At 32.9% G+C, this 19,278-nt stretch overlaps 2 protein-coding genes across 2 annotated transcripts; one reads left to right on the plus strand and one right to left on the minus strand.

The window, feature by feature from the left end:
* Nucleotides 1-5,259: 5,259 nt before the first annotated feature.
* On the plus strand, nt 5,260-6,079 carry LOC121208132 (disease resistance protein RPV1-like). Its single transcript, XM_041078626.1, has 2 exons — nt 5,260-5,729; nt 5,806-6,079. Exons 1-2 carry the CDS (start codon nt 5,260-5,262, stop codon nt 6,077-6,079), a joined length of 744 nt encoding a protein of 247 aa, XP_040934560.1.
* Nucleotides 6,080-12,090: 6,011 nt separating this feature from the next.
* Nucleotides 12,091-14,410, minus strand: LOC107890353 (disease resistance protein RUN1). The gene is made up of 3 exons (XM_016814808.2): nt 13,740-14,410; nt 12,938-13,404; nt 12,091-12,847 (listed from the first exon to the last, which is right to left on the minus strand). Exons 1-3 carry the CDS (start codon nt 14,225-14,227, stop codon nt 12,282-12,284), a joined length of 1,521 nt encoding a protein of 506 aa, XP_016670297.2. The 5' UTR covers nt 14,228-14,410; the 3' UTR covers nt 12,091-12,281.
* Nucleotides 14,411-19,278: the final 4,868 nt, after the last annotated feature.

The raw sequence follows: 19,278 nt of genomic DNA on the forward strand, positions 1-19,278 counted from the left end.
TATAAATTTATAAAAAGAATGAGGTTAATAATAATATATAAATTTTAAGTTGGTCTAAAAATCATCCATATCCTTATATCAAAACATTTAAAATAATAAACTATACAAACACCAAAACAATATAATATATAGATAGATATACTTAAAAGAATAATAATTTTATAATTACAAAAAAAGAAAAAATGAAGTTTCCAAAATTATTTCGTATATATGTATAGGAAAATACTTGGCAAATCATAAAGCAAAAAAGTGTTTTAAAATAAAAAATGTTAAAATAAAGGGCGTATTAATATTTGTGTATATATATATATAGAAGATATATGTATAAAATATACGGGTTTAAGAACGTATAGAAACCAAATATATATACTAGTATAATAAGTATGAAAATAACTTAAGTTTTATTATAATATATGTGTATATAATAATAGAAAGGAAATAAACATTCAAAGTATGCAAAATGTGATAATGACGTTACAAAAATAAAAGAAATTTACAGTAATGAAGAAACAATTACAAAGTTAGTTGAAATGTACAAGTAATAAATAAAAATAAAAAAAAAACATGAGATTAATAAGATATATACATATATATATACATATTGTTAATATAAAAATATACACGCACTCTTTTATTAAAACATTTAAATGATAGGTTATATAAAATGCAAAAGCATTGTAATATAAAGAAACAAAAAAACAATAATGATTTTAATTGAGAGAGTTTCTAAAATTATTTCATATATACATAAAGAAAATGTTTGGCAAATCATGAAGAAAAGGTATTTTAAAATAAAAAATCTATTAAAGCAACAAGTGTATATATACATAAATTTAAAAGTGAATACATGTAAATTCCTATAACAAAAGATAATACGTAGGTTTAATAATGTATATTAAGTATAAAAAAAAATTTACATGGAGCGTATATATATAACATATTGTCATGGCAAAATATACATTAAAATACATGGGGCTTATACATATATATATATATGAAATAAAAAATAACTTTAATATAAAGTGTATATATAGTAGCGGATGTGAAAAACATTATAAAAGGGATTAAAGAAAAAAAACGAAATCAAATCATTAAAATACATAAAGAACAGTAAGTAAACAAGGTTAAAAACAGTTGAATGCGTCAAAAAAGGGATTGATAATGAGCCATAAAATGAATAAATAAAGAGGAGGGACTTAATTAAAAGAGAACTAAAGTGATAGGGACAAAGTATAAACAAAATCAACTAACAAAATACAAAAGGGACCGGCGTGTAACATGCGCGAATGCCTAGGGACTGAACATGGAAATAGTCCAGACCCTAAAACCCAGTGCTGAAGCCCGGACCACGTTGCGAACGCGCGCAAATTAGGGGGAAAATTTTTAAAAAAGAATTGTGGAATGTGAGCTGATTTGCACGCAGCACGAAAGGGGAGGGGCCTACTTCGCAAAATCTCCATTTGAGGCAAAGAAACGCGGATCCGGGTCTTGAATCGGGCCGACGCGGGGACTCCCCCTCCAAATGGCACCGTTTCGTTGCCAATCAATAAAAATGAAAGAAAACTAAACCTAACCTAAATGCTTTAACAGACTAAAATCGGCAGACGAAAGGGAGAAGAGGGAGAGAGAGGAGCGGTCATGGCACTTCGGTCATGGCCGATTACAGCGTTCATCGGCGCTCAACGCCTCCGCCGTTGCACCAATTCGAAGCCACTCGAACTGCTGGTAAATCCTTTTCTCTCTACCTTATTTGCTATCAAAATAAAATAAAAAAACAAGAGAATAATCGCAAAGAAAGAATGCCCAGAGATTTAGATCAGAAAATCACCTTCGAATATAGGTGGTCTTCTCTTTTCTTGTATTGCCTTTTTTGCGTGTGTAACCGATTACAAGGATGGAACTTTCGGCTTTATAGCCGAAGAAGAAGAAAAGTAAAATCAAAAAATGATAAAAAATACAATATTTTCTTTTATTTTCATTTGCTGTTGTGTTTGTTTGTCTTCTTGTAGGTACGGGTGCGTGCTGGCGTGTGTACGGGAGCCATGCTGGCGTACGGAGGCTTGGCGTGGTTGCTGGAGGCGTCGTACGGAGGTGGCTGACGTGGTGGCCGGGGCTTGGCTACCTGGTGAAGGCTGCGGCGTAGGAGAAAAAGAACCCTAGGGTTCTTGGGGTTGTAATTTTCTGGTCCTATCGGGCTTGTATTTGGGTCTTGGGTCCTTTAGGGTATTGGGCTAAGTTATTGGGTTTGTGATTTGGTTTTAATTTTAGTCCAGGTTATGTAATTGGTTTCGACCATGTACTGATTTGGTTTGCAAAAAATATTAATGGACTGTTATAATTATTTTATGTTTGTTTTTTGGTTTATTTGGGCCGGGCAAATTTGGCCCATTACACCAACGATCTAAAATTGGCATGACCAAGTCTTTGATGCCAAAGCTTGGTGTTTTCTGTTGAAGTAACATGGGCTGAGTCACCTGACCAGTTGACTTCAAAACATTTGTCACTCATAGTGACTGTCATGAGGCTTATTCCATTTGGATCTGAGATTTTGCACTCCTGGCCCTTGAACACAACAGAATAACCCTTATCCAGTAGCTGAGCAATGCTGAGTAAGTTTCTATCAATCTCAGGTACCAGAAGCACATTTGTGATGACTTTGTCTCCAGTGGAGGTACATATGTGGACATCTCCCTTTCCTTCAGCCTTGATGAACTGACCATTGCCTATTTTCACTTTGGTTTTGCAGCTTCTATCCAGGGTTCTAAAAATAATTGCATCTGGTGACATGTGGTTAGTGCAGCCACTGTCAAGAAGCCAACTTTTGGTGACCTTGTTTTTTGTAGCTAAGCATGAAACTGCAAAGACATGTTCTTCACTGTCATTGCCATGTTTAGCTACTCTAGCCTCTTCACTCTTGAGTTGTGGTTGATTTTGGTCAGGTCTGCCGTTTTCTTTGCATACCCTCTCAACATGGCCTTTCTTCTTGCAGTGTTGACACACAGCATCTGGCCTGAACCAGCATCTGGCTCTGGATGACCAGGTCTTTTACAAAATCTGCAGAGTCGATCTCCTCCTCTTGTAGCATCAGGCTTAGGCCTGTTTTTCCAGTTCTTTTTGCCCTTATAGGCAGTGGTACTTGAGGTTGCTTTAGCTTTGGCTTGAAAAGCTCCCTCCTGGTGCTCCTCCATTCTACTGGCTCTCCTTTGTTCCTGAGCATAAAGAGCATTAATAAGCTCTGTTAGAGAGATGGTTGCCAGGTCTCTCGAATCCTCCAAGGATGAGATCTTTGCCTCATATCTTTCAGGCAATGTTGAGAGCACCTTCTCCACAATTATTGCCTCACTGAACTGTTCTCCTAACAATCTTATGCTGTTGACCACAGCCATTATCCTGTCTGAGTACTGCTTCACTATCTCTTCTTCCTTCATCTTGAGATTTTCAAAATCTCTTCTCAAGTTTAATAGCTGCTGCTGCCTAGTTCTTTCAGTGCCTTGGAACTCCTCCTTGAGCTTGTCCCAGGCCTGCTTGGGAGTCTCACAAGCCATGATTCTGGTGAAAATAACATCAGAAACACAGTTCTGAATGCATGACATGGCCTTGTGCCTTTTGGTCCTCTCATCTGCATGCTGACGAATCTGAGCCACAGTGGGGTTGGCCCTCAGTGGAGCTGGCTCGATGTCTGTGTTAACAACTTCCCACAGATCAAAGGCCTGTAGGTAAGTCCTCATCTTGACAACCCATATGTGGAACCCCTCACCATTAAAAATTGGTGGTGCTGCAGGAGAAAAACCTGATGAAGCCATTTAATTTTCAACAACAGGTCCTCTAAGATGAAAGCTCTTGATACCAATTGTACCTAAACATATACCTACTTCCACTAAGCTTTCCAAATAACAAAAACTTAACTTGCACATTAACACAAAGCTGGTTAACAACTCCATCAACATCAAATTACATCAATCAAAAAGCTTATAGCAAACTAGACTTCAAAATGAACAAAGTATTAGTTCAAATCTAACAGCAACACAAAACCAAGGTTGCTGCATGCTTGTCACGAGCTTGCATGGCCAGCTTCCAGCTGCACTTGCTTCATACCAACTGCATGGAGATCAGCTTCAACAGTATACAAATATGGATGTCCATGTCCTAAAATTAAGGCACTGTTGTCTTCCACCATTCATTCTCTAGAGTTCTTATCTACTACCCTTTCTGCATTTATTGGAGATATTTGACACTAATGAGCTTTGCATAAAGAATAAAAGCCCCCAAACCCCATTTCTATAATGTTTGGATTATCTTTTCCTTGTGCATTTTAGTGTAATCTGCAGATTTTCCATGAAATTTCAGCGAAATTCCTAGTTATATAGCTTCGTGGAAAAAAGAGATGAGAAGATGACTCTTGACTCTGTACCTACTATTGATTTGTTTTTGTTTTTCTTTTTTCTCAATCAATGAATGAAGATAATAACATTACTTAAATACTAATTGAGTTAGCTTAGAGGTGTTGATCGCCTTACATTTTGTCCAAATTCGGTCCGATTTTAAAAAATAAACCTGTTTGGTCTATATTTAAAATTTAGATTAATTTTATTTAAAATTAATTTTTTAAAAAATAATGTATTAAATACACTAAAAAATATTAAAATAAAAGTTTTGTAATACATTAAAAAAACATTTATACTAAAAATCATTACCATAAAAATAAAATATATATTTTATTATATTAAAAAACATAAATATATATAATAAATATTTTAATAAAGTCTAATTTTTTTATGTGAATTTTTATAAATATATTTGTTAGGTAATTATGTTATCTGAATGTGCCAGAATTTATCTCTAATTAAAGCCATTATTTAAGTGATGAAAAAAAAAATATTCTTAGTGATGCAATTTAAATAGCTTATTAATGACAATCTTTAATAGAAAAAAAAATAGCATCACACGAATGTTTAAAGACGTTTGAGTGTGTTTAAATATGTCTTTTCTTTCTATTTAAAGGTAAGAATGGATTTAACTCTATGTGATGGCCAAGGGTGTTTACCGCTCCAGGTGTGGCCTGGGTTCAAGTCATGTTAGTCGCTTTTGTTGTTTGGGTTTTGCACTGTTAATGTAATTCAAAAAAAAAAAGATAAGAAAGGATTATATATAGCAGTAGGAAAAAGAGAAATAAATTTTTTTTCTTCTTCAAAAGGCAAACCAAAGCTCCCTTGCTATAATTTTTTCTCTTTGCCTCACTTACATTATCCATAATCTTTCATGGCATCTTCTTCATCTTCTTTTCGTCAAATGATGCACCAAGTTTTCTTGATCTTCGGAGGTGAAGACACACGCCTTAACTTCACCAGTCATCTACTCAAAGCTTTTAAAGACAGGGGACTGAATGTCTTCTTCGATGAAAAAAAACTAGAGAAAGGGGAGCAACTTTCACAAGCACTTTCTCAAGCAATTGCAGCTTCAAATTTCTTAATCCTTGTTTTATCTAAAGACTATGCTTCTTCGAAATCATGTTTAAGTGAACTCTCTCAGATCATGAATTGTAAAAAGACTCAAGGACATATTGTTCTTCCCATCTTTTACCATGTTGATCCCTCCCATGGGACTTTTAAGACATCCTTCGGAGAGCATGAATCAAAGAGGTCGGTTGATAAAGTGAAGCGATGGAAAGCCGCCTTCACTGAAGTCGGTACATTAAAAGGGTGGCATATAGGAGGAGGCAAATTCGATAGGTAACTATATATATTTATCTTATTATATTTGACATATCTTTCTTTTGACGGTTGATTTTTTTTAATTATTTTCTAGATCTGAAACTGAGTACATTAAAGATGTGGTTGGATATGTTTTAAAAAAGTTGAATAGCAATTGTACAAGTGTTTCTGAAGAATTGGTGGGAATACATGATCAAAAGAAGAAGATTTTGGGGTTGATTGAGCAAGTGGACATACGTGTAATAGGACTTTGGGGAATAGGTGGTATTGGCAAAACTAGCCTTGCTGATGCTGTTTATAAGGAAGTCTTTCCAAAGTTTGAATGTAGTTTGTTTCTTCAAAACATTAGTGAGAAAATAAAAAAATAGGGGAATGAATCTTTACGAAATGAACTTCTTTCCAAACTGTTAAACGAAGAAGAAATTTGTATTGATACCCCTTCCATAGGATACCCTTATCAAGAGAGGCTGAATAATAAAAATGTACTTGTTGTCCTTGATGATGTTAGTGACTCAGACCAATTAGATTTTATGGGTGTCAAATATTTTGGTCCTGGAAGTAAAATCATTGTAACATCTAGAGATAGACAAGTACTTAAAAATGGAAGAGCTAACCGCATATATAAGGTAAAGGAGTTGAATGAGAATGATTCTCTTCAACTTTTTTCTACATTTGCATTTAAGTTCATTAAAATAATTTTTTAGCGTCGTTTTACTAAAAAATGCCGCTATAGATCGAGAATTAGCGGCGCTTCTCGAAAAACGCAGCTATAGATCAAGCAAAAACGCCACAAAAAAATTAAGCACAACGACGTCGTTTTATGTTGAGCTTCAGTGGCATTAGCGGTGCTTTCTAAAAAATGCCGGAATAGATCGAGATTTAGCGGTGCTTTTTGAAAAACGCCGCTATATATAAGGTTTATGGATTATGGGTTTAGGGTTTATGGGTTTATGGTTTATGGTTTAAGGGTTAGAGTTTAAGGTTTAAGGGTTAGGGATTTAGGGTTTAGGGTTTATATTTTATGGTTTAAGGTTTTAGGGATGGCGGTCAAGGGTTTAGATTAATTAGTGCTTTTAAATTTATATATTAAATAATTTCTTATACAATTGTAAAAGAGATAATATTAATTTTAATATATTAAAATTATGATTATAGTTTAAATTATTTAAGAGATAATAGATAAACTTTATATATATTAAATGGTTTAGGAATTAAGGTTTACTTGAGATTTGTTAAATGATGAAATTTTATGCAATCAATTAATGCTTTTATATTTAAAAATATTTAATCTAAACCATTTAATATATTTAAATATTAGATTTAAAAAAACATTGAAAAATAAATAAAAAAAAAGTAATAGATTGATATGGATAGGTAACTATCCATTTTGATAGGACCAAATTATAACAAATAAGGTCTTATTTTTATTTTGAAGTTGACTTTATAAACAATATAAATTAACTACACCATTCATTTACCTATGGGAAAGTCAATTTCATTTTAGTTACTTAATTATGAAAAGTTACACTTTGATAACTAAACTATTTAGAAGTTTTCATTTAAGTTACCAAGCTGTTAAAATCAATGTTATGGCTTTCACTAAACCCTAACCCCTAAACCTTTAAATCACTAATCCTTTAAACCCTAAACCCTAAATATCATATCACAAACTCTTAAAACTCTAAACACTAAACCACAACCCCTAAACTCCAAACCTTAATTCCTAACACTAACCCATAAACCCTAAACCCTAAACCTTAAACTCTTAAACCATAAACCTTAAAATCTAAAAAATAAATTTCATATGGATATTAATGTGTGTGTATATATATATATTAATGTAAGAGCAAAAAACAAAACACAAACAATAAAATAGGAAAAAAAAAGTGAAATGGCAAAATGATTACAAAACGTTGCTGTCTTAAGCTTTGTTTTAGTGGCGTTTTAGAACGTCACAAAAGGATAGCCTTTAGTGGCGTTTTCACAAACAATACCGCAATTATGTTTTAAGAGAGTGCAAAACACTACCGTTTTTGTCTACCAATTAGTGGCGTTTTTACTAAAACGCCATAAAAGGATATCCTTTAGTGGCATTTTCTCATAAAACGCCACAAAAATGTTTTAAGACTGTGCAAAACGCTGCCGCTTTTATTGGCTTTTTAATGGTGTTTTTACTAAAATTCCACAAAAAGATATCCTTTAGTGGCATTTTATCATAAAACGCCGCAAAAATGTTTTAAGACTATGCAAAACGCTATCGTTTTTATCTACTTTTTACTAAAACGCCACAAATATCGATTATGAGTAGCCAAAACGTTTCTATTTTAGCTGCGTTGGTGGCACTTATGATAAACACCGTAAGGTTCAATTCAACTAACTTAAACAACGTCATTTTGTTTAGCCCCGAATTTCCCTAGTTTTCCCTCAAATTAGATTACTCTAATTTCATTCCCCCAATTTCTCAATTTCTTTTCTCTCATTTTCCCCCAAATCAGATTACCCCGATTTCATTCCCCCAGTTTCCCAATTTCTTTTCTCCTATTTTCCCCAACGGCGTCTTCCCCAAATTATTTTCCATAATTTCCCAACTTTTCAATCCCCAACTGATCGAAATCCCCAATTTTTGAAATCCCTTTTCTCTCTGCTGCATCCTCTTCTCTCTGTCATAGCCTCTTCTCTTTACCGCTGTCGCTGGAATTTTGAGTCCTATAGGTATTTACGACTGATTTCCCCTTTCCTGTATTATTTTATGCATTTTGGGTTTGGGTTTATGTGCATTTTGGTTTCCTATAGGTAATGAATAAATATGTTGTTAAAAAAATTGAATTTGTTTCAATTTTCTGCAATTCGGGTGTTGAAAAGTTTGCTACCCAAACATTCTTCCACTCATTCCTCCGAAAACTTTGTTACTACTTATATGGACCCTTTATTTAATTTCAGTCTCTTTGAAAATGGATAATGATTGTCATCTATTGATGTTGTTTTTGATATAGGTGACTTTGTGTTTATATTGAATTTGATTTGAAAGGCACTTTGTTTGCTATCTCAGTGTGCTAAAGAAATCGGGACAATATGGAATTTCTGGGGTGTTTTCTTATGGGCTACTGAATACAGTTTACTACCTCATTACCTTTCTCTTGGTGTGATAACTAAACTATTGCTTCATTGTTAGTTCATGATTTCCTTGCTTGATTTCATTTGGCATATATATTGCATAGGCCTATATCCTTTTTTGTGCCTTTGAAATTTCATAGATTAAATTGTATAGTGAACGGAAATAAAAAAGATAGACAATCAAGTTCAAAAGTAGAATATATTAGAACAAAGGAATATATAAAATATAAGTGCAAAAATTCTTTGAATTAAGCAAGCTGAAAAGTTTGAAGCAGTCTTTGGATGAAATTGTGACAGATCATAAAGTTAGTGGGATTCCAATTTGGCTGGAGGAATTCCTGCTCAGCTGGCAAATTTGGTAGCTTTCATACACTAAAGCAATACACAGAAAGCCTAGATAACCAAAAGGTTAGTTAATCTTTTATTTTATTTTATTTTTTAGTTTTTTAAATTATTATTCTTGTTTATCCTTAGATTATTTTTTAATAGATCATTAATGGATCATGTTTTTAACTTATTTAATTCTTGAAAATACATTAATGGATCATTAATATTGTTTATTCTTGAAAATACATTAATGGATCATGTTTTTAACTTATTTAATTCTTGTTTATCCTTATATTATTTTTTAATTTCATGGTTGTTCATTGTTTGTAGGTGTAATTTAATTTGCCATCCAATTTAATCGACTCTACCATCCAATTTAATTTCAGGGCTCGTATTAGGGACGATATGTATGCATGTGATTGGATTTAATTTGAATGAAAATTTAAGCCTCATTTTTATATGTATGTTTGTGTTATAAGTCCGATAATGCCTCGTACCCTGTTCCAGCGTTGGATACGGGTAAGGGGTGTTGCATAAGCCAACAGTCTCACATTTAAAAGTGTTTGGCTGTGTCTGCTATACACTTATCCCAACTGAGAAGAGAACCAAATTGGAGAAAAGATCTGTGCCAGGGATCCTTGTTGGTTACAGGAGCACAAATAAGGGATATATGATCTTTGATCCCTCCACCAAAAGGATCATGGTGAGCAGTGATGTGAAATTTGATGAATAAAGTGTATGGAAATGGAATGGTACAGATGCAAGACTGGATGATAAAAGTCAACAAGACAACAATCTACAACCAGCGGAAGAAGAAGAGCAAATTGGTGATGATTTTAATGATACACCTGTGAGAGGCACAAGAACCATCACTGACATATATCAAATATGTAATGTTGCAATACTTGAGCCTACAATTTTCGATGAAGCTGCTAGAGAAAAGTGTTGGAAAAGCGCCATAGAAGTTGAAATGAAGATGATACACAAGAATGACACTTGGGAATTGGTTGACAGACCAGACCAGTAGAGGGTTATTGGTGTGAAGTGGGTGTTGAGGGTCAAATATAATGTTGATGGGACTCTAAACAAACACAAGGCAAGACTTGTGGTGAAGGGATACAACCAACAGTATGGGATCAATTTCATTAAAACATTTGCTCCTGTTGCAAGGTTAGATACAATAAGGCTTCTATTTGCCTTGGGTGCTCAAAAGCAATGGAGAGTGCATCAGTTGGATGTCAAGTCTGCTTTTTTAAATGGCTTTCTCAGGGAAAAGATCTTCATTAAACAACCAGATGGGTTCAAGGTTCCTGATGAAGAGGACAAGGTCTACAAGTTGAAAAAGGGCTTGTAAGGTTGAAACAGGCACCAAGGGCCTGGTGTGACAGGATTGATGCATACCTGTCTAGGCTCGGGTTCAAGAAGAGTATCAGTGAGCCTACTCCTTATGTGAAGAAATCAGAAAATGAAACTTTGCTGATTGTGTCACTTTATGTGGATGACTTGTTAGTAACTGGAAACAAGGGGGAGTTGATTGATGAGTTCAAAATGCAAATGCATGATGTCTTTGAAATGACTGACTTAGGAGAAATGACATATTTTCTTGGCATAAAAGTAATTCAGACTGACCAAGCTATTTTCATAAGTTAGCAGGCCTTTGCTTTGAAGATTCTAAACAAATTTTGCATGTCAAACTGCAAAATTGTTAGCACACCAGTAGCTCAAGGTAAAACGTTAACCAGCAATGGGAACCATGGGAGAGTTGATGAAAAGGAGTATAGAAGCCTTGTAGGTTGTCTGCTCTACTTGACAGCTACAAGGCCTGATATTATATTTGCTGTTAGCCTTCTGTCCATATTTATGCATTGCTGCGATATTATTCATTTTAAAACAGCCAAAAGAGTTCTTAGATATGTAAACGGGACTTCGGAGTATGGAGTGAAATTTGAGAAGGGAAAAGAGCTCAAGCTGATAGTGATTGGGCAAGGTCTACTGATGACATGAAGAGCACTTCTGGATATTTCTTCACTCTTGGCTTAGGGGTCTTTTTTTGGAGCTCAAAGAAATAACAAATTGTTGCTCAATCTACCGCTGAAGCAGAGTACATTGCAGCTGCTGCAGCTGTTAAATCAAGCCATTTGACTTAGGAAACTTTTATGTGATTTGAATGAAGAGCAAGTTGATGCTACTGAAATTAAAGTTGACAATCAGTCAGTTGTTGCCATAGCTAAAAATCTAGTATTTCATGGCAAGACCAAGCATTTTAAGATTAAATTTCATTTTGTTAGAGAGGCTGAACAATCAAGGGAGGTGAATATGATTCATTACAGCTCAGAAAATCAGTTTGCGGATATTATAACTAAGTCTCTAGGTGCTACAAGGTTTGATCCTTTAAGAAGAAGTATTGGTGTTTGTTGCATACAGTCCAAGGAGAAGTGTTGAACTTTGGCCTGCAATGCAACAACAAACCAGCATTAAAGCTAAACCAATGCAGCAGCAACATTTTGTTCATTTGCAACATGTTTCATTTGTTTTGTAATATGACTTTGAGTTAGTAAAATTAGTTGCTGATTTTGTATGAAGTGATCTAATAGTTTATATGTCAGCTTCTTTGTGTGTAATTTAAGCTATGTTTTAGTTAAGTATTAATGGGAGCAATTACACATTAGGTGGCTGCCTTGTATCACATATATGTTCATCATCTTAATGAAATACACAAGTGATTCTTAGTCATCTTCTTGTAAAAAATTTTCTTTGCATTCATTCTTTGCTTCAATTCTCCTTAGTTTACATGCAAAAACCCCAACAGAATCGGATGGTAATTGATGCATCTTTTTCCTTGTCTTTACGATTCTCATCCTTAACAGTGTGAAACTTGAATGGGATTAGACAAGGTGATATCTGCTCCAACAAGTCTCTGCTTAGAATTCATATTATTTATATTTTGAACAATGTTCCATCAAAAACCAGATTCTATCAAAACGAAAAATTCAAAAGATCAAAAAGGAAAAGTTCAAAAGAAGAACAATGTGTTCAACAAATGATTATCCAAAATGTTTTCAAGTCCATATATATACACACATAATAAGTTTGACTAAGACTACAAAACATACTAGTAAGGAACTATGCTTAAGAAGACTGGTGAATGCATATGTGCCATTGACCATTAATCATCTCAAACACATTTGTTACAAACAGCGGAAACCAATTGCTACCTTTTGTTGTCTTGACAGATTCCACGCACGTAACATACCCAAAATCTCCTCTAACATGAACTCGAACATTTTTCAGCTTTATCTCTAGTGGAAATTCGAAGTTCATCCACACAAGTTTGCAGCTTTTCATTATGGAATCGTAACCAGATATCCCTTTTCCCCCTGGGTGCACACAACAAACATCATCTCCTTTCACCCAAAGGTTTTGCATCATGTCTAGATCCCCTCTCCTAAAAGCATCATAAAACCCAAAATTTGCTATCAGTACCAAAGCCTTACTATCCTCATGTAGGACTCGAAGATCATCCTTGATTTTTGCTGCTTCAGCATAGTTTTCTTCCTCGACGGTAATCTGCAGGTCCCTTTGTAAGATTTGTTCATCTAACATTATGCTTTCAGCATTTCGGTTACCCTCGTTGTCATTACCTTTGGCTTGAAAAGGCATCAACAATAGCATATGTGGATTTTGTTTGATGGGTACTGCAGTAGATTAATTAGCAATTAGATAAGCTGGATTTGGCACATATGATGAATCTATATTAAGATAAGTTGCAAAGACAAGAAACTTACAAGAGGTATTCCATTTCCCAACTTGTAGTGTCACTATCCCAGTAAAAACTCGGTCTTGTTTCCACTTGAAGCCTTCCTTATTGTTTAGTTTCTCTTGGATAAAACTAGGTCCAATCAAAAGGGTGTCTATACATATTTCTTCATTTAATATTTTGGAAAAAAGATCATTTCTTAAAGATCTCACTTCTTGCTTTTCTATATTCTCACTAACATTTTGATGAAAATCATTACAATCTCCGGACTTCGGAGAGACTTCTTTATGTACATCATCAACAAGGGGAGTTTTGGTTATACCACCTATTCCCCAAAGTCCAATTGCACGACAGTCTTTTCGTTCAATCAGCCTCAAAATCGTGTTTTTCTGATAATCCAATCCAACCAGTTCCTCAGAAGCACTTTTAGAGTTGCTATTTGTCAACTTTTCTGTAACATATTCAATAATATTCTTGATATATTCGGCTTCAGGTCTAGCAGATAATAAAGAAAGAAAATGGTAAGATGACAGCATGTAAGTTTGATAGGTTCTTATAGACAAGTTTTTTTTTTTTAAATTTAAGATGAATATAATTTTTAGAGTTTAGAATTTGAAGGTCTATGATTTAAGGGGTCAAGGTATAGGGTTTTAGTATCTAGGAGTTAAGTTTTTAGAAATTTATAAAAAAATATTAAATGAATTAGTAAATTTTTTCTTAAAACTTAAAAAGAAATTAAAAAAAAAAGCTCAAGAAAAAAAATATGGATGGTGTAGATTTCATGAAATCTAATACAAAGATAAATATAAGAAGAGGAAAAATATAGTTACCTATCAAATTTCCCACCATCTATATGCCAACCTTTTAATTTACCAACTTCAGCAAAAGCAGCTTTCCATCGCTTCACTTCATCAACTAACCTCTTTGATTCATGCTCTTCAAAGGATATCTGAAAGCTCCCACCAATATTTCGCACATGGGAAGGATCAACATGGTAAAAGATGGGAAGAACAATATGCCCTTGAGTGTTCTTGCGGTCTATGATGTCAGAAACTTCAGCCAGGCATGATTTTGAAGAAGCATAGTCTACGGATAAAACGATAATTGAGAGATTTGAGGCTGCAATAGCTTGAGAAAGTGCTTTTGAAAGTAGCTCTCCTTTTTCCAGTTTTTCTTCATCGAAGAAGACATTCACTCCCATGTCTTTCAAAGCTTTGAGTAGATGACTGGTGAAGTTAAGGCGCGTGTCTTCACCTCTGAAGCTCAAGAAAACTTGATGCTTGATTTGACGAGAAGAAGAAGAAGAAGAAGTAGTCATAAAGAAAGAGTATTCAAACAAAATAACCTAAGGATTTTGTGAAGAGAAAAATAAAAAGAGCAAACCATACGAAGGAATTAGATTTTCTTGGCTTGATTTCTTTAAAGTATTCTACAAAAGAAAAGTTTAACATACTAAGGAAGATTTTCTTGGCCTGATTTTCTTTAAGATTTTCTTGGCCTAATTTTCTTTAAGCCAAAGAGTTATGTTTCTTAATGTCCTTTAAAACATTAATTTTTTAGTGGATTTATATTAACAATAAAACACTTAAAAAAAAGAATTCTAAAATCGTGGATTAAGTTTTAACTTAGTTGGCATCAAAATTGTTATCAATGCAAAAAGACATGGGTTTAAGTGCTGTGAAGCATATTATCCTTTTAAGGGTTGAGGGGGAGTTATGAGTAGTTCTAGACATTGTATCAAAAAACCTTAGAAAAAACACCCATTAGATATTAGAACTTATAACACATTTAGATAATTTTATGTTTACGTTTTGAGGGTTCTTTTTTTTTCGGATTTTCGGGATTTAGTTTTTTATCTCTATCTTTTGTATTCTTCGTTATTTTACCATTATAGTAAAATTATCTTTACCCGTGGTTTTTTATCCTCTTTGGAGGAGTTTTTTCACGTTAAATTTTTGTGTTCAATTTCTCAATTTATTCCGCTATTTTTTTACTTGTTACTTAATCGAGTCGATCCCCAACCGTTTATATGAATGCAGAATTTGCCAAAGTTTTACTGTTATCTCAAAACTTGTGGGATGATGGAGCTGGATATTATTTTCAGTGGCACCCCTTTCACAGTTTTCACTCTCAAAGCTAGATTGTTGAGCTTCAAAGTTTTAAGGGAAACCAGCAAGACACTAGAATATTGGCATTCGCAATCAACTCAGTCTCTAAGAAATAACTATTCCATCACCTTATTTTCTTTGTATAATTATATATTTAATTTAATTGATTCTGTGGATGATAAATACTATTTTTAATGTTAATTTTTTTAGTATTGTTTTAATTATATTTGTTGTTATCTTTTAGTGACTAATCATAGTGCTTGCAGTAGATTTTGGATATATCTATTGGATAAGAATGATAATATGGACAAACATAATTGCTGCTTAGGATTTAAGGTTAGATAACATTTTCTACAATAAATAGGTGTAAAAAGAAGGTGATAAATAATTGGACCAGGTAATGGGAGTGGATTATCTGTTTAAATTCAAAGTGTTATTCAAAATTTGAGAGTATTTAAGAAAAAAGTATCAGACTTAAAATTGAAAGTGTCGTTCAAAATTTGAGAGTATTTAGAAAAAAAAGTAGACTCAAAATTATAAGCTTGGGAAAAATTAGGCCCATTAAAATATGAGCTCAAGTTTGAATGTTAAATGTTCGAGCCTGGCCTGACTCGACCAATTTTTTAAGTTTGTAATGGTTTATATTTTTTTATGTAACTTATGACACAAAAAATTTAAAACTATTATAATATAAACATTAAAAAAAATGTTAAGATGACTATATATAAAATTTTAATAAATAAAAAATATAATTATTAAATATTAAACTAATATAATATAAAAAATTTATTGAAAATTTCAAAAAAAAAGGGCTTGGATTAGTTATTTATAAATATGGACGGACTTCGGTAAAATTTAGTCTCACATTTTGGGCCAAATCGGGCTTGGACAATCATAGTGTGTATTAATATCATGCTTAGGTCTAACTCAAATTTAGCCCAACCCATGAATACTTCAATGAATGCTGGTGATGTTGAAGCTAACAAAAGGGGTGGAAAAATTCGGTGGAAACAACGAAGAAGATGAGAAACCCAAATAACTTCAGGGCTAGGTGTAAAAAGTTATAAAATAATTAAATATGTTAAATAATTTTGTAGTTGTGGAGGCTTAAATTTATTTAATAATTTAAAATTAAAATCAAATTAATAGAATGTATAAATGTTAAGAACTAAAAGTGTTATTGTACCAACTACAAATAGGTTACATCATCATTTTCATTAACAATTTAACGGAGGACGACCAAAATTGAAACACGTTAATAGTTGGGTAACTAATTAAGTAGTTTACCCTGTATTCATTGAAAAAAAATTATTTATGACTTAATTAAATAGGAAGCCTTAATTTATGCCCTTTGTTTTAGGTACTTATTTTTTCTTTTTTAATCGAACCAGGTACCTAAACTTTATTCCGTTAGCCCCTACCGTTACCTCCAATCGTCCCAGCCAATCAAAAAACACCAAATCTCAACCCCACTAAAATATAATTAAAAAAATAATTGATACTAGTACTGTTATAGCCCAAATTTACCCATGACCTATTTACATTAAACCCAATAAAACCCAAAACAAAATAACCCATCAGCCAAATACATTACAACTAACCTACCCTAACCCAAACAACAATAACCCAATTCAAAAGCCCACCAAGCCTAACCCAACAGAAGCCCAAATCCCACCAAACCCTAGCCCATCCCAATCAAATCAACAACCAAACCCTAGGTGCGCCGCACCTAGGGTCTTCAGCCTTCTGCCGTCTGCCATGGCCACCAACTCTCCCCACTTGCCCTCTGTCACCAGGCTGCTCCACCTGCACAACAAATGAAACACGCAACAGCAACAAAAGGGGAAACAGATAGTATAACAAGTGGGCTATAAAAGCCGAATGAGGAGATTGTAATTAGGGGGGATGATTTTTCTTTTTCTTTCTATTGAAATAAAGCATAGACATTGAAACAAAAAAAAATATAGATCTGTGCAACATCAAAATAGAAGTGCAAACAAAACTAAAACACCAAAAGTCAAAAAACGAGAAGTTCAAGGTGAGTTTTATTTCTTTTCTTCTTTCTTAATTTTGAGTTTACCCCCATATATACACACACATTAAAAATCTAAAAAAATATAAAAATATATATATACCTTCGGCGATTTTCGACCACCGTGTACTGTGGCCGGCACGGCAGACGGTGATTGGCTCGGCGACCGGAGGTCTTGGACCGAGAGAGAAAAGAGAGAGAGCCTCTTTCCTTTTTTTTCTAAAACAAGAAGAAAATGAAATTTTTAGAAAATTTTTTTACTTTTATAATACAAGAAAACGACGTCGTTTTGAAAGACCCCCAAACGTGCCCAAAACGGCGTCATTTTGGGGGTAACCCAATTACCCGACCCATTGGGGCTAGGATCCGCGTGTTTTTGCGGAAGGGTCTAATTGCACGAATAACCCTTCCGCTTTTTAAGCGTTCTACAATTTAGTTTATATTTATTTATAAATTTGGCCCTGAAATTTAATCTGTTTTATAAATTGGCCCCTCTTACTGCGCAGCGTTTTAATAGTTGGGGATATTGCGCCATTGGTCTCTCTAAGTCATGCACGCGTTGCAATTTGGCCCTGTGTCCTATTTTATTTCTAATTTCGCCCCAAAAATTCTATTTTGGTCTCAATTTTGTCCTTTTTTGTCGTTTTTGCTCTCAAATAAAATTTATAATATTAATTTTGCTATTATTATTATATTATTGTCACTTATTATTATGTATATATTATTTATACTATTCTTAATATTAATATTAATATTAATATTATTATTATTATATTTACTATTGTTATAAATATTAGTGTATATTTTTTTATCATATATGTATATATACATACTCTTTATATGTGGTATTATTTTTAACATTATTATATTTTCTATTATATTTATCATCTTTAATATATTGTTATTTATTACTTTGTTTTCTTTACCTTACAAATATGTCATACTTTCTTTATACTTTTACTATTATTGTTATTAGTATTATTATTATTATTTATTATTATTATTTGTTTGTACATGTTGTTCATACTATCATTATAATATTATTTTTATCATTATTACGTTTATTAGGGTAGTATTATTATTACTATCATCATCATTATTATTATTATTGTGTGTTTTCATTATATATAGATTTTTCATATCTATAGTATTATCTTATCATTATGTTTACTATATATGTTTACCCTTTATACTATTGTTAACTATTATTTTATTTTTAATAGTATTAAGTTATATTTGTTTTTATATATTCTTTTATTATTATCATTATTAACTTATGTATATGCATATATATATTTTTATGTACATACATTTTTTTATATAGTATTTTTTTATATATATTATTATGTATATACTTTAACACTACTAGTTATATATATTTTTACCTACTTTATGTATACTTCAAACAATATATATAGTATATTTCTAACACTATTACTATTTATATATATATTTTACGTACATATTCTTAATATCATTATTATGTATATATATATTCATTGTTTTTATTTCGTGTTTGATACTATTATCATGTTTAATATATCGCATGCATTGTCATTGTTTTTAATATTTTTGTCGTATTTATTATGTGCCTTGATGTATTTCTAACTCTTATTTTTCGTTTCCCGCCTATTTTATATCATCTCATTGTTCACCGTTTTAAAGATGTTTATTCATGTTTTTTTATTTATTTCAATAAGCAAGGCAACGTACCGATTTAACATTAAGTCATCGATTTCATCGCTATGTTGGGTGAACATCAATCGACTTGTGCTAAAACAGTATGTCCTTCTCAAAAATAAAAAAAAAATTAAAATTCTCGTGTTTCAACCTGTTTCAACCGGATCACGACTAAATGTTACATTGAACTCGTATTTTTGAAAATCAAGACAACACGTGTTTTACAAGATACCAATTTTGGGCGTCGCTAGGGTGCTAAAACCTTCCTCGCGCGTAACCGACTCCTGAACCCTACTTTACTCTGATTTTCGCGTAGACCCACATTTGGCCTTCATTTTTGTTCGAGAATAAATTTTCTTTTCAAAAAAGATGATTCATTAGGTGTCTGATCACACCTAGAAAAAGGATCGGTGGCGACTCCCCTCTTTATTTCAAAATCAAACTTCAGTTTTCAAATTTCACTAAATCGCCATGATTAGCGACCAAGCTATAATTTTACGTCGTTACAGCTGGCGACTCCACTGGGGACGTGTTTTTTTGAGAGTCGAG

This window comes from Gossypium hirsutum, chromosome A10 (genome assembly GCF_007990345.1).
Source record: "Gossypium hirsutum isolate 1008001.06 chromosome A10, Gossypium_hirsutum_v2.1, whole genome shotgun sequence".
Classification (NCBI taxonomy): domain Eukaryota; kingdom Viridiplantae; phylum Streptophyta; class Magnoliopsida; order Malvales; family Malvaceae; genus Gossypium; species Gossypium hirsutum.

What these genes read in the sequence shown, in the direction of transcription:
- LOC121208132 (XM_041078626.1), top strand. Translation starts at nt 5,260, where the DNA reads ATGGCATCTTCTTCATCTTCTTTTCGTCAAATGATGCACCAAGTTTTC. An exon ending in GGAGGAGGCAAATTCGATAG is followed by an intron (nt 5,730 to 5,805) that starts GTAACTATATAT and finishes ATTATTTTCTAG; the next exon opens with ATCTGAAACTGAGTACATTA.
- LOC107890353 (XM_016814808.2), bottom strand. Translation starts at nt 14,227, where the DNA reads ATGACTACTTCTTCTTCTTCTTCTTCTCGTCAAATCAAGCATCAAGTT. An exon ending in GATGGTGGGAAATTTGATAG is followed by an intron (nt 13,405 to 13,739) that starts GTAACTATATTT and finishes ATTATCTGCTAG; the next exon opens with ACCTGAAGCCGAATATATCA. An exon ending in TGGGAAATGGAATACCTCTT is followed by an intron (nt 12,848 to 12,937) that starts GTAAGTTTCTTG and finishes AATCTACTGCAG; the next exon opens with TACCCATCAAACAAAATCCA.